At 50.5% G+C, this 12,350-nt stretch overlaps 1 protein-coding gene across 8 annotated transcripts in view; it reads left to right on the plus strand.

Annotated features, from left to right (window-relative positions):
* ABLIM1 (actin binding LIM protein 1) overlaps positions 1 to 12,350 on the plus strand; it is a 302,737-nt gene that overhangs the window by 269,580 nt on the left and 20,807 nt on the right. For 5 of the 8 annotated variants that reach the window (XM_055119611.1, XM_055119614.1, XM_055119612.1 and 2 more), the window contains 2 exons: positions 2,644 to 2,679; positions 5,677 to 5,806. In XM_055119611.1, the coding sequence (XP_054975586.1) occupies positions 2,644 to 2,679; positions 5,677 to 5,806 (166 nt within the window). Of the gene's footprint in view, positions 1 to 2,643; positions 2,680 to 5,676; positions 5,807 to 7,969; positions 8,087 to 12,350 lie in introns of all 8 variants that reach the window. The other 3 variants (XM_055119610.1, XM_055119609.1, XM_055119608.1) reach the window with 1 other exon arrangement.

The following is a 12,350-nucleotide window of genomic DNA, read 5'->3' on the forward strand; positions in this document are numbered from 1 at the left end:
CCCTGTTCTGCACGTGCTCCCTACCTGAGCTGCCTCCCCGGCCGCTCTGATTATTGGAACTGGGTCATCTCCAGACAGACTTGGCTCGGCTCAGAACATTCAGAAGGCGCCATGGTTCTCTGTCGAGCGTTCTCGGTTATGTGTGATCTCTATGACCTTTAATTCCCTCGAGTTTGTCTTTAGGGTTGTCTACGGCTCGCTCTGTGTCTCTTCCGACCTGGGTTTTATTGCAACTCTGCCAGGGAAACAGGTGGCCAGGGGGAGCTTGTGTCTGTATTCACATAGCGCCACCTGCTGGTCGCATCCTTGCAGGGTACCAGCCCCCGGTGTTTTTGTTTTTTGTTTTTTGGGTTTTTTTTTTTTTGGTTTGGCTTGGGTTGGTTTGGTTTCTTTAGTGGTAGAGACACAGCAAGGGGAGAATCCAGACAAAGTGCACAGGGCTGGTCCTGCAACCCACGGATCAGAATTCCCTAGAGTTCGAGTCACGTAAGCAAGGGAGAGGGGATTTGTCTGGTGGTGTAGTGGAGGTGTTGGAAGGTGTATTCAGGTGGTACGTCCCCCAGGGGCCTTTCTGAGTGGGTGAATCATCAGGAGCATGGGCTTTGGAGTGGACTTTCAGACTTCGGAACCAGACTGACATCTACTCATCCAGTGGCTTTGAGAAAGTGACCTACTTTCGGCTCCTGATCTATAAACTCACATTAACAGTGACACCAGTCATCGGGGGTTTCGTGAGGGATAAGTGAGGTGTTTGCTGGGAGTCAGACCTGGTACTTAAGTGGCCTTGCTCCCTCAGGGTGGGGTGCCCGCCTGCCTCGGGAAGCAGCCGTTTTAGTGAACTCTTTTCCAAGGGCCAAGCACCTGCCCCTTTACTCTGCTGCTGTTGGATTATTATTATTATTATTATTATTATTATTATTATTATTATTATTATTTCTTTTTTTTTTTGGAAAGAAGAGATTTGAGGGTCACACCAGGTGGCAATGCTCAGAGGTTATTTCTGGTTCTGCTCTCAGGAGTCACTTTTTGGCAGTGCTGGGGGGACCATATGGGATGCTGGGGATCAAACATGAGTCGGTCAGGCAAACGCCCTCCCCGCTGTACTTTTGCTCTGACCCTGCTGTTGGATTCTTGTGTTCTTATGAACACTTCTTTCATGGGGGCTGTAGATTGCTTATTTTATTTATTTGTGTATGTGTGTGTGTGTTTTAGAAATTTTATTTGTTTTAATTGAATCACTGAGGTTAGTTACAGAGGTTACAGTTACTGAGGTTACAGTAACTGAGGTTACAGTTACAGAGGTTTTCATGATTTTTTTAAAAAAATGTTTTTAATTGAGTCACCGTGAGACACAGTCACAGAGCCTTCATGTTTGAATTTCAGTCATACAATGATCCATCACCCATCCCTCTATCAGGGCACATCTTCCACCACCAATGTCCCCAGTATCCCCCCATCCCAACCCTCCCCCTGCCTCTATGGCAGACAATCTCCCCCATACTCTCTTTTGTATCGCTTGTTGTGAATAGCATAAGATTCTAAAATCTTAGATGATTAGGGCCTGGAGAAATCTCTGCAGTGAGCTGCTCAGTTCCCAGATTCTTTCGAGTGTCTCTGGATCATGGCCGTTAAGAAGCTTAAACAGCAGCTGGAGGCAGTTCATGGGCGTGACCTCCAAGGTCCCATAAGGGATGAGATGAGAAGGACCAACTCCTCCCCTACTCCTTGAGGCCTGGAGTATACCGTCACTGAACCTGCACTTCTCACTGGGTTCTGAAAGTTGGCGGCCGCCGGGATTCTTAGGGGGCAGGTGGAGGGACGATACCCGCTCCCATCTGAGGCTCCCCGGTGAAACGGGCCTGGCTGAAAGTCCGGAGGCATCTCTGCAGCGCGCTGCTCAGTTCCGAGATTCTTCTGTGTGTCTCTCATGATTGGGTTTAGCCATCCAGTGTTCCAACACCCATCCCTTAGGTTGCTGATTTAGAGGCACGAAGGCCTGAGCTTCACTCTTGGTGTGTGGCCGAGTGTTCCCAAGGCAGGGCCGGCGGGAACACCTGATGTTGCCCAGAGACTGGCTGGCATGGCGGAACCCACCACTGGGCAGAGGAAGGCGCGAGGGAAGCTGCCCTTGTGATGAACGTGGGGACAGGGTAGTCCTCGGCCGGGCATGCTCTGAGGAAGGGTCTGTGTGCGGCTCATGCCTGCGGGGCCTCTTCTTCCTGCTCCAGTGGCGACCCCTCATCGGCTCACCGGGGAAACAGAGGTTGAGCCCTGGGTCCACTCCAGGAGCTGCCCATGGCTGAGAACGTTTGGACAAGAACCGTCTGTGTCCCCGCAGAGCCTGGCCTTAGAACCAGGGACGGGGGAGATGGGGCACAGGCCACCACCCCCTTCACAGGGGCCAAGGGGACCAGGAAGTGCAGCCAGGAAAGGGAGCGCTGAGGCTGGGGGGGGGGGGGTCATGGAGAAGTCTGTATGGCAGGGAATCTGCTCACTGAATGGAAAGTGGGAGCTGGCTGCCAGGCTCTGTGTGTGTGTGTGTGTGTGTGTGTGTGTGTGTGTGTGTGTGTGTGTGTGTGTCCAACGCTAATGAAAATCCAGCGCCACTGCCGTGTCTAACTCCCCTCTCTCTCCTTCCTCTAGTCTCCCAGGACCCTGTCACCTACGCCATCGGCAGAAGTAGGTACCGTTTTTGAAGTTTACACCGGGGAGGGACTGGGGTGTTCCTTGGGCCTTTCCTCGACGGGGGCTTTCTGGCAAAGAACCTCAAACCAAAGACTGACGAGCTGTGTGCGGGGGAGCGAGCGGGAGAGGGTTCCTTTCCACACCGGAGTGAGAGGAGAAAGAGCCTCACCCAGCTCTGAGCTCTGCAGGAGGGAAGGTTTAGGGGGCCCAGCCCCTGACCCCAGCCCGGGCACTGGCTCCCGTCTCTCCTGAGTTCCCCCAGACTGCCCTACTCTGGAAAGCCCAGCAGGACGCTCCTGGCCTATCAGCAGAGCCGTCAGGCGAGGCCGTGCCTTGTAGTCTGAGACCACGGAAAGCTGCTGTCACGGGGTGAAGCTTTTCTGTGGTTCTGATCCACAGCCCCAGGCTGTCCCAGATGCATGACCAGCCCCGGTGGGTCCCCTCACACCCTGTGACAGCCCTGTGGTCACCTGTGAGCCCTGCGTCCAACCCCCACCAGACACACTGCATCAGGCCGCACTGCCCCAGAGCCGAAGCCCACGGCCCCAGTTACTTCTCGTCACCGTCTGTTTAGTGGAGCGTCTCCAGGCAGCTCGTGATGGCCAGTGTCAAAGCAGATTCCTTCACAGTGGGCCCCGCTTTCAGTAGGTTCTTGGCTGGGGCAACTCCACCCCGTGTGAACCACCTTGGCAGTGACCGGAGACCTTGGCTGTTTTCCCTGGAGGGGTCCTTTGAGATTGGAGCTCAGAGCCCCAAATCTGAGAGTGCTCCAACCAAGGTCCATCGGGCCCACACACTATTTCCTCAGAGCTGTTAGGGCCAACCAAGGGGCTCTGGGCTTCACACTCTTTGACAGTCCCTTTCATTTTACACACCCAGGGCGCCAGCGCCTATGGGGTTGGGTGTATCCCCATCCGACATTCGGTTATAAAATCAATCCCCGTAGTCTTGCGCCAAGCAGCTTTCTGGGTATTCCACATGAAATCCGACTGATCCCAGATCATCCCTCTAATTTGAGATAGCAAGCAGTGTCGCACTCTGATGGTCCGTGACTAAACACTTAGAAACAATTCATTTCTTTGAATATTCTGGTTATTTACTGTTAAAGTTATTACTGATAATAACAAAGTTAAAGTATATGTGGGGTCGTTTTATTTTGGTGGTGTTAATTAATGTATTGTTAGAGCCAACAAGGATAAAACCCAAACCAAAGTTACTTTGCCATTTTCTTTCTTCCTTCCTTCCTTCCTTCCTTCCTTCCTTCCTTCCTTCCTTCCTTCCTTCCTTCCTTCCTTCCTTCCTTTCTTCCTTCCTTCCTTTCTTTCTTTCCTTTCTTTTTCTCTTTCTTCCTTGCTTCCTTTCTTTCTCTTTTTTCTTTTCTTTCTTTCTTCCTCTTTCTTTCTTTCTTTCTTTCTTTCTTTCTTTCTTTCTTTCTTTCTTTCTTTCTTTCTTTCTTTCTTTCTTTCTCTCTTTCCCTTCCTTCCTTCCTACCTTCCTCCCTCCCTCCCTCCCTCCCTTCCTTCATTTTTTTTTTTTTGCTTTTTGGGTCACACCCAGCAATGCTCAGGGGTGACTCCTGGCTTTGCACTCAGGAATTGCTCCTGGCAGTGCTTGGGGGACCATATGGGATGCTGGGAATCGAACCCAGGTCGGCCGCGTGCAAGGCAAACGCCCTACCCACTGTGCTATCGCTCCGGCCCCACCTTCCTTCATTTTTGAGGGGGGTGGCATATCCAGCTGTGCTCAGGGATCACTTCTGGCAGGGCTCAGAGGGCCACATGGGGTACCAGGATCAAACTGGGTCAGATGATGTAAAGCAAATGCCCGGGCCCCTCTTTGCCATTTTCTCCCACGTTTTATACAGCCATGGTTACTGAGGGCATCATTGAGTCATTTGTTTGAAACCTTCAGGCTCTTGTTTTATTACATTTGTAGAAACTTCACAGGATGACAAATTCCCAAAATATAAAGCATTCCTTATACTCTCCTAATTCTTTCAAGACTTGCGTAGTTTATTTGAGTGTGGTATTTTTGTACTTAAAAGCCTAATAGATTCTTTCGTAAGCATAAGACTTCTTGGTATGATGATGTATCCCACTGAGATAATAGCCATCATGACGTCAGTTTCCCAGTTCATTGATCATTTAATAACAAAATTTTACATTTATTTATACTAATATTATAAATATCATTGAATTGATTTTTCCACTTAAATATTTTAAAACATTATTTCCTATGGCAAAATAGAATTACTAGGTTTGAATTCCTCACCCATTCTCCCTTCTGGAAAATTAGCATAAAATGTCACCAGGCCAATGTCACGGACAGATAGTGGTCAGTGGAAGGAGTTTAGGGTCAGGAGCTGGTTCTAAAGCGCTGTCCCTATACTGCCTACACACCAGGCTCTGGCCTGCTTGGAACCTTTTGTAGCATTCTATAGTCACAGGGAATGGGGATAACATGAGTTCTTCTGATGCTGATCTGATGAAACAAAACTGGAAGTAAACTAAAAAAAAAAAAAAATAGTCCCAGGAATTAACTTTCTCAGAATGTTCAGCGCGGGTGCTTGCAATGTGCACTCTTTAAAAATTCGGGGGGCTGAAGTGATGGCAGAGTTGGTAGGGTGTTTGCCTTGCACACAGATAACCCGGGTTCGATTTCCAGCAGGAAAATCCATATGGCTTTCCATATGGTCCCCTGAGCACCGCCAGGAGTAATTCCTGAGTGCATGAGCCAGAAGTAACCCCTGAACATTGCCAGGTGTGACCCAAAAAGAAAAAGAAAATATTCGGAAAAATGGACATACTGCCAAATGCTTGAACGCTTTGTTCAATGTGCACTTGTTGGAATATGCCCCCAGGGCCTCTGGTGCGAGCGCCCTGAGTGGACCCCCTGATTCCTGGGCAGCTTTTGTGCAACTTTGATTCTCAAACGTGGTGATCGCCCAAACGTAGGTCTGGGTCTCACGCTTTCTCCCTCCGTGTTTCCCAGGGGTACCAGGATCTCCGGGATCGAATGATTCATCGGTCCACGAGCCAGGGCTCCATCAACTCCCCCGTGTACAGCCGCCACAGTTACACTCCGACCACCTCCCGCTCGCCCCAGCATTTTCACAGACCTGGTAAGAGCCGTGGTTGGGGGGCGGGCGCTGTGTGACTCCCCTAACCCCTGAGTGCTGGCTGCAGAACGCAAGCCCCTACCCCACCCCGCCCCCTCCCCCCGCCTCCCATGAGAAAAAGAAAGGGCAATTCATATCCAGAAAGCCCTCTCCCTCTCCCAGGAGGGGGAAAAAATGGAAAATTCATCTCCGACTCTTTTTTGTGTGGTCTCTTTCCTGAAAACATGTCGTTGTACGGTTCTGTTCATTATAGTGGATTGAATCATTGCATTTTGATGGCAAATCTCTAGAAAGTTTCCTTCTGATCCAGCCATGATTCCAATGCCGAAGGCCAGGAAGATTTTTGTTTTAGACTTGAAGAAACTCTCGTCCTCCGGAAGTTGAAATGAAGATCTCCAACAGGAAAGATTCTGATGTGTGCACCAGGGCTGGCCACTAGCGGATGAGGGTCTAGGGTCTCCCCTATTCAGGCCCGGGCTACTCAATATGATTGGTCAGTTCGCCCTGTGGTGAAGCAAGGACTGGATTCAGCCTCGGGGTTGTGTTGGATAACCTTTCCCGAGCTCCTTTCCAATCCTGAGCCTTTGAATCACACTTGCAAAACACAGAAACACCACAGATGGGAGGGATAGAGTAATGGACTTGGGGTGACCATTCTCTGCAGCCCCACTAGGTCCCCACTGCTAGGACGAGTCTGTGGAGCTGGAAACACAGCTAGACCCCAGCCTAGACCTGGGGTGCCCTGAGAAGGAGCTTCACAAAGGAAGACTTCGGGCTTGAGTGGTGATGAGAACAAACCCACTCGTGTGTCCGCGGAGCTGTGAAGCCCGAGAAATGAGCAGACGGCCGCAGGCTACCGTCTTCTCTCGCAAACCCTAGATTTAAGCTCTGTGAAAAGTTCGAGAATCATCCCTTGACTGTCCTAGGAAGTCCTGTGCTCTCCCGGCCTGTGACTGTCGCCTCTGTACCCGTTGAGTTGCGTCTGTGCGCGTTCGCAGATTGCCTGCCTGCTGTTTCCGTGCACAGCTGGATTCCATCTATCCCGGCCCAGGCCTGGGGCCCGACCTAAGCCCCGCTCTGTCTTGCTGACAAGAACGCCTTTATATTGCCCCCTCTGCAGAATGGTTCATGCCGGGGTCACGGAGACCCCAGGCCTGACCTTGTCAGCGTGACGCAAGGGTCCCCCAGACCCCTGAATAGTGCGGGGGTGGCCAGCCATCGACCTTGTTTCCCAGAAGGGTTGTGTCTGGATTGACCCTATGGCGCCCTGGAGAGTGGCCCTCTGACCGCTCCCCGTTCGGGCACCCTGACCTTTAGAGACTCTCCCATTCTCAGCCCCCTGCTGCTCCCCACCCCCCCCACACACACAGAGCAGGAGCCTCCTGGGCCCTTGCTGGGCTCTCCCGCTGTGTTCTGAGGTGTCCCCTAGCCAAGGGAAGCCGGCAGGGGCCGAGAGCAGAGTCACAGTCAGAATCCAGCCCCTCTCACTGACCTCTCCTGCCTTGGGGGGTGGCCCGGGGCGGGCTCAGCCTGCCTGAGGTCTGGGTCCGAGGCGTGGGAGGGGCCAGCTCTAGCTCTCCTCCTGTGAGAACAAGGCCTCCACGTCCCCAGGGCTGCCCCTCTCGGGTCCCGGGTCTTAAGCGGCAGTTCCTGCAGAGGGAAAAAGCAGGGTCTCACCCAGCGGGTGAAGTCTGCCACCGACTCTCACATCCGAGCCTCCCCTAGACAGACCCCTTTGCCGGGTGCTTGCCGCGATGGTCATTTTAGAACCTGCACTTCCAAGGTGCTTGACTCAAAACAGCTTATTTTTGAGTTGAAATGACGTGCGCACCCCCGCTCCCCGTCTCCTGTCTCAAGGGGGCCTGGACTTAGTCCGATGGAAGGTCCCACTCACCCAAGTCCTTCTCACCGAAGCCATTCATCCCCAGGGAGTGGCTCTTCCCACCCGGACCCCCGTCACCGCCACCCCTCGGCCTGACTCCGGATAGGGATGCTCTTAACCCTTTCTCCTCCCTCCCCTTCCAAGACGCCTCACTAACGCGTTTCCTTGCCGCCCCCTCCCCTCCTACCCCCACTCCCACCCCCGAATGTTGTCCCCTGCTCCCCGTTAATTTCTGTTCTTCTTTTCTGTTTCCGCCCTCCCTGCCCCGGGCTCTGGCCGCGCAGAGCTGTTGTCTCCTGGTGTGCAAAGGCTCTCGCACCTGCGCACCAGCAGCCCCAGCTCCCACAGCGACTCCCGCCCCAACTCCCCCTTCCGACACCACTTCATCCCCCATATCAAAGGTAAGGAGGCAGGCTTGCAAGGCAGCGCCCGGCCGCGCGGAGCCCTATTAGCGGCGGGGCCAGGCTAATAAGGTGTAGCTCCAGGACGCGGCTCCACGCTTCCAGCCTCTCCGCATGCCTGCGTGTGTCGTCACCACACCCGGCCGCATCTTAGAACTGGCATCGCACCTCCCGTTGGGAGAACCGTGTCACTTCTAAGGCCTGGAAGAAACAGGAAGTACGCTGCCGCCCCCCTCCCCACCCCCAGACTGACGAGCGGGTCAGCGGAGAGCGCAAACATATATTATGATTTTGTTTTTCTCCCCAGTGCCGAAAGCAAAATATAATATATAGATGGGGGTGCGGTGTGCCTTTTCCTGGATTTGGGTTAGCCGGAGGGAAACTTGTATGATGGAAATCCCAAATTTGTCGGACGTGGGGATAGAGAGACCCTTAGTTTTGCCACGCGTGGGCCATGCTGTGTAGCTTTGCTTCTTACAGGGTGTTTCATTGGAGTCACGGGCAAGAGGGGTGGTGCGCTCTGTATTCTGTTCCTGCCTTCCACAATCCCCCTCGCCCCCTCATCCCTGTTCAGTTTCCTCTCATTCCCGTCCCCCTGGAGGGTGACAAAAGCCCTCAACGGACTTATAAAGGATCCCGAAACCAAAAAAAAAATATGATGCCCCCAAAAGGATGTTTGGCTTGATTGGAACCAAATCATCCAGTGAAAATAGTAGCAGGAGGAACCAGTTAGCCAGCAGATATGTCACGGGTCTTAAAACAGACTCAAGGAGCCCGAGCTATAGATATCACTGGCCAGTGACCTCAGAGTGGGTCCATTTGATGCCACTGTCATGACTAGCTGACATAAGACTTTTCCTCAGTGCTCCTTTGGATTTTAGACCATCCTAAAATATAGATGGACCGCACTCACAACTGCGGTTATTGCATAAATAACTGTGCTGTTCTAGTGCTTTCCATGCCACAGAAATATTCTTGCTGACATGCTTGTTGGAGACACACACCACTTACGATTGGCCAAAGAAATCTGTCTTGTTCAGTTAGGCACCGCACTTCCCAAAATTCCTGACAGATGATTTCAAAGGATTCTTGTCAGTCAATCATGGGGATGGAGGAAAAAAACGCTCTCACTCGCTAGAAGCCAAGAGGCCACTTTGGAGAATATTTATAGATCCGGGAGAAATTTGGGGGAAAACTTAGAGATGTATTTTTAAAAGAGACTTTCTATAGAAAACCCGCCTTGGCCCAGTTAAGCTGTGCTCGCTTCTGATATGCCGGAGAAGTTATGTTTTTGATCCATGAGAATGTGAGCTGCCTCGTGGTTTCTGTACGTCTCATCTTTCAGAAGAGACGCGTTTTGTAGACCGCCAGAGCTGTGTGCCTTTTGTAAAGCAACTCGAAGCTGATAAAGATAACACACCCCAACATAACCAGCCGGACCAGAGCTGAGTTCGGAGGTGGCCTTGTGGGGGGAGGGATGCCAAACTCCAGTAGTGTTCCTGTCCCACGCTGGAGGTGGCCCCTGGGATGGTGGGCTTGGTCCCAGCTTGGCCTTTCACCCTCTCTTCAACGCTCGGGGTGAGTGAGGGTGAGCACTGTTCTTTGTCACTTCTTCCCAGCATCCCTGAGGATGCCGACCCTTACTGGGCTCACAGACTCTAAAGGGGCAGCCAGGGATCCAGCTCGGAGTCTTAAGCTTGTGAGGCACAAGCTCCGCTGCTGAACTTTTCCACTTCTTTGTCGCTTGAAAATGCCATTCTCGGGGCCAGAGCGATAGTACAATGAAGAGGATGTTTGCCTGGCACACCAGATGACCCAGGTTCGATCCCCGGCATCCCAGATGGTCCCCTGAGCACCACCAGGAGTAAGTCTTGAGTGCAGAGCCAGGAAGTAATCCCTGAGCATCACTGGGTGTGACCCAAAAAAGCCAAAAAAAAAAAAAAAGGAAAGAAAAGAAAAGAAAATGCCATTCTTCCTGAGGCCAGGAAAGACAGAGTGCAATGGACAGTCATTTTAAATGACAAGATTCAGCAACATTCCCTTCTCCCTGACTGGAAATATTAGAGATCCAGGAAAGGACCATTCCTCCACGTGCCTAGGTGATGCTTTATTAAGGCTGCAGCTGGACACTTGGTCTGAATTTGAAGCTTTAGACACAGATGGCCTGTGTTTAACGGATAAGCAGCGGTAGGTCAGGAGGGACTAGTCTGACCCTGAGATCTCACTTAAGACTTGTTTATTCATAGGAAATATGATGTCTAATAATGGCAGATGTTCAATCCATAATTTTTTTTTTACTATGAAAAAATAACTCATGGGGACGCTACCTTTTAAAGGTATTACGTTAAGAATCTACTATAGTTGAGTGACTAAATGTTGATTCTCCATGGAACTATTTCATAATTATTTTGAATAGCACTTATTCATGAACGTGGGTGGTCTCTCCAGCACTTGGAAATTGCTGCACAGACGCGACCTAGGACCATTTGAGAAGCGCCTTGACCATCCCCTCCAAACAGGGCCATCCCCCCAGGCTTTTCAAGGCCCTTCGGTGTCACCTGTGCTTTTTATCTTGAAGTTTATCATCTTAAAAGGAGTCCTGTGTTTTTAAAGCAAATGTAATCCGCAGAGCTTGAGGACGCCGGGGTAGGATGTCCGTCTCAGGCAGGGACCCCCGTGCCACAGTAGCATCGAACAGTCCGGCCTCCCCTCGCCCAAGTCCACTTCCTGGTCCTTATTTCTGGTGCATGTGGCCGAGCCCCTGGACTCGTTACGCTGAGGCTGCCTGCATGCTTTGAAACTACCATGCGCTTCCCAAGCTGTTTCTCTGTCTCATTGGCTTCCCATCCGTTTCCGGTAGCGCCCGCCGTGTCTCCTGGCGTGCGTTATTTCTTGTCTCTGACCTTTTCTGCAGCTCATCCTGTCTGAGTGTATAGCTCATTCGGAGTGTGTCACTGTTGGGCCATTTGGAAAGTGCATGCCTAGAGCTTTGGGAAAAGCTGTGTTTGCTCTGTTCTGGACTCTGTGCCGTGTTTGCTGAGTTTCTTTCCTTCCTCTTTGAAATACTGTGAAGTCTTTGCATTCTGTGTCCGTGAAGTACACGTTGAATTTGTGAGTAGCAGGGCTACATATATTAAGTCTCTTTGCAAGGACGTTCCCCAGTTTGCCGTAGTAAATAAGTAGTTAATTCTTGTTGAGGGAACCCTCTTCCTGAAATTTCAGACAAGAATCAGCAATTTAGAAGTGCTCTCATGAAGTCTTCAATGCTTCCAACTTTTCCATTTCCCTTAAAGTATTCCTTTATCTCTGCAACAGTTGGACTGAGAGTCCAGAAAGCTAAGCAGAGTTCTAGCACATTCCCCCAGGAGGCACATACACAGCCATTTGGATTTACTTGACCTAGAATTTGTCCATTAGGTGCTCAGGATACCAAAAGGATCAATGAAAGTGGAACCAACTTAATGTACTTCATGAAGGACAATGAGCAGCTTACAAGTGAACAATTTTCTAGAGAGTGGAAACACAGCTTGTTAGGTTGACAAGAAGATGCTGAAAGCAAGAAGTCCAAGAAATATAAGTGTGCAGCTGACCCTTGAACCATATAGGATTGAGAGTAGCAGACCTCTGTGCAGATGAAAATTCTTTTTCACTTCTGACTTCCCCTAAAACTCAGCTTCTGTCATCCCTTAGTATCCATGGGGATTGGTTTCAGTACCCCACTTCTCACCTCCTTGGATACCCAAGGTCAAGGATGGTGGAACCCCTTCCAATGGACTCCCCATAGTCATGGGTTTTGTATTGACAGATTGAGTTAAACAATAGTTGGCTGAATATGTGAATCAGAACCTGCAGATAGACAAGTATCTCACGCAAGTGCAGCCTCGTGTTGTTCAAGGGTCAGTAGTGAACTTCTCACCCTAGTAGCTAAGATCACTAACTAGTAGGAATAAACCAAAATGATGACTTTTTGAAAGGAACAATAACATGACTCTGATATATAAAAACATTATATGTTAATATAATTTAACTCTAAAATCATATCTATGATGTTACTAATAATAGTAATCATGACAGTAAAGTATTCCATATAGGATATCTCATCTCCTACTTCATTCAATATTTAAGTAGTAAATTCTGCACAAAAAAAAACCTTTTGGGGCCTGCGTGAGTTATTTCCTTCTAGGATAGAGTTAAAAAATTGGATAAGGGGGGACCGGAGTGATCGCACAGCGGGTAGGGCGTTTGCCTTGCACGCAGCCGACCC

The sequence above is a fragment of the Sorex araneus genome, chromosome 11 (genome assembly GCF_027595985.1).
Source record: "Sorex araneus isolate mSorAra2 chromosome 11, mSorAra2.pri, whole genome shotgun sequence".
NCBI classification, from domain to species: domain Eukaryota; kingdom Metazoa; phylum Chordata; class Mammalia; order Eulipotyphla; family Soricidae; genus Sorex; species Sorex araneus.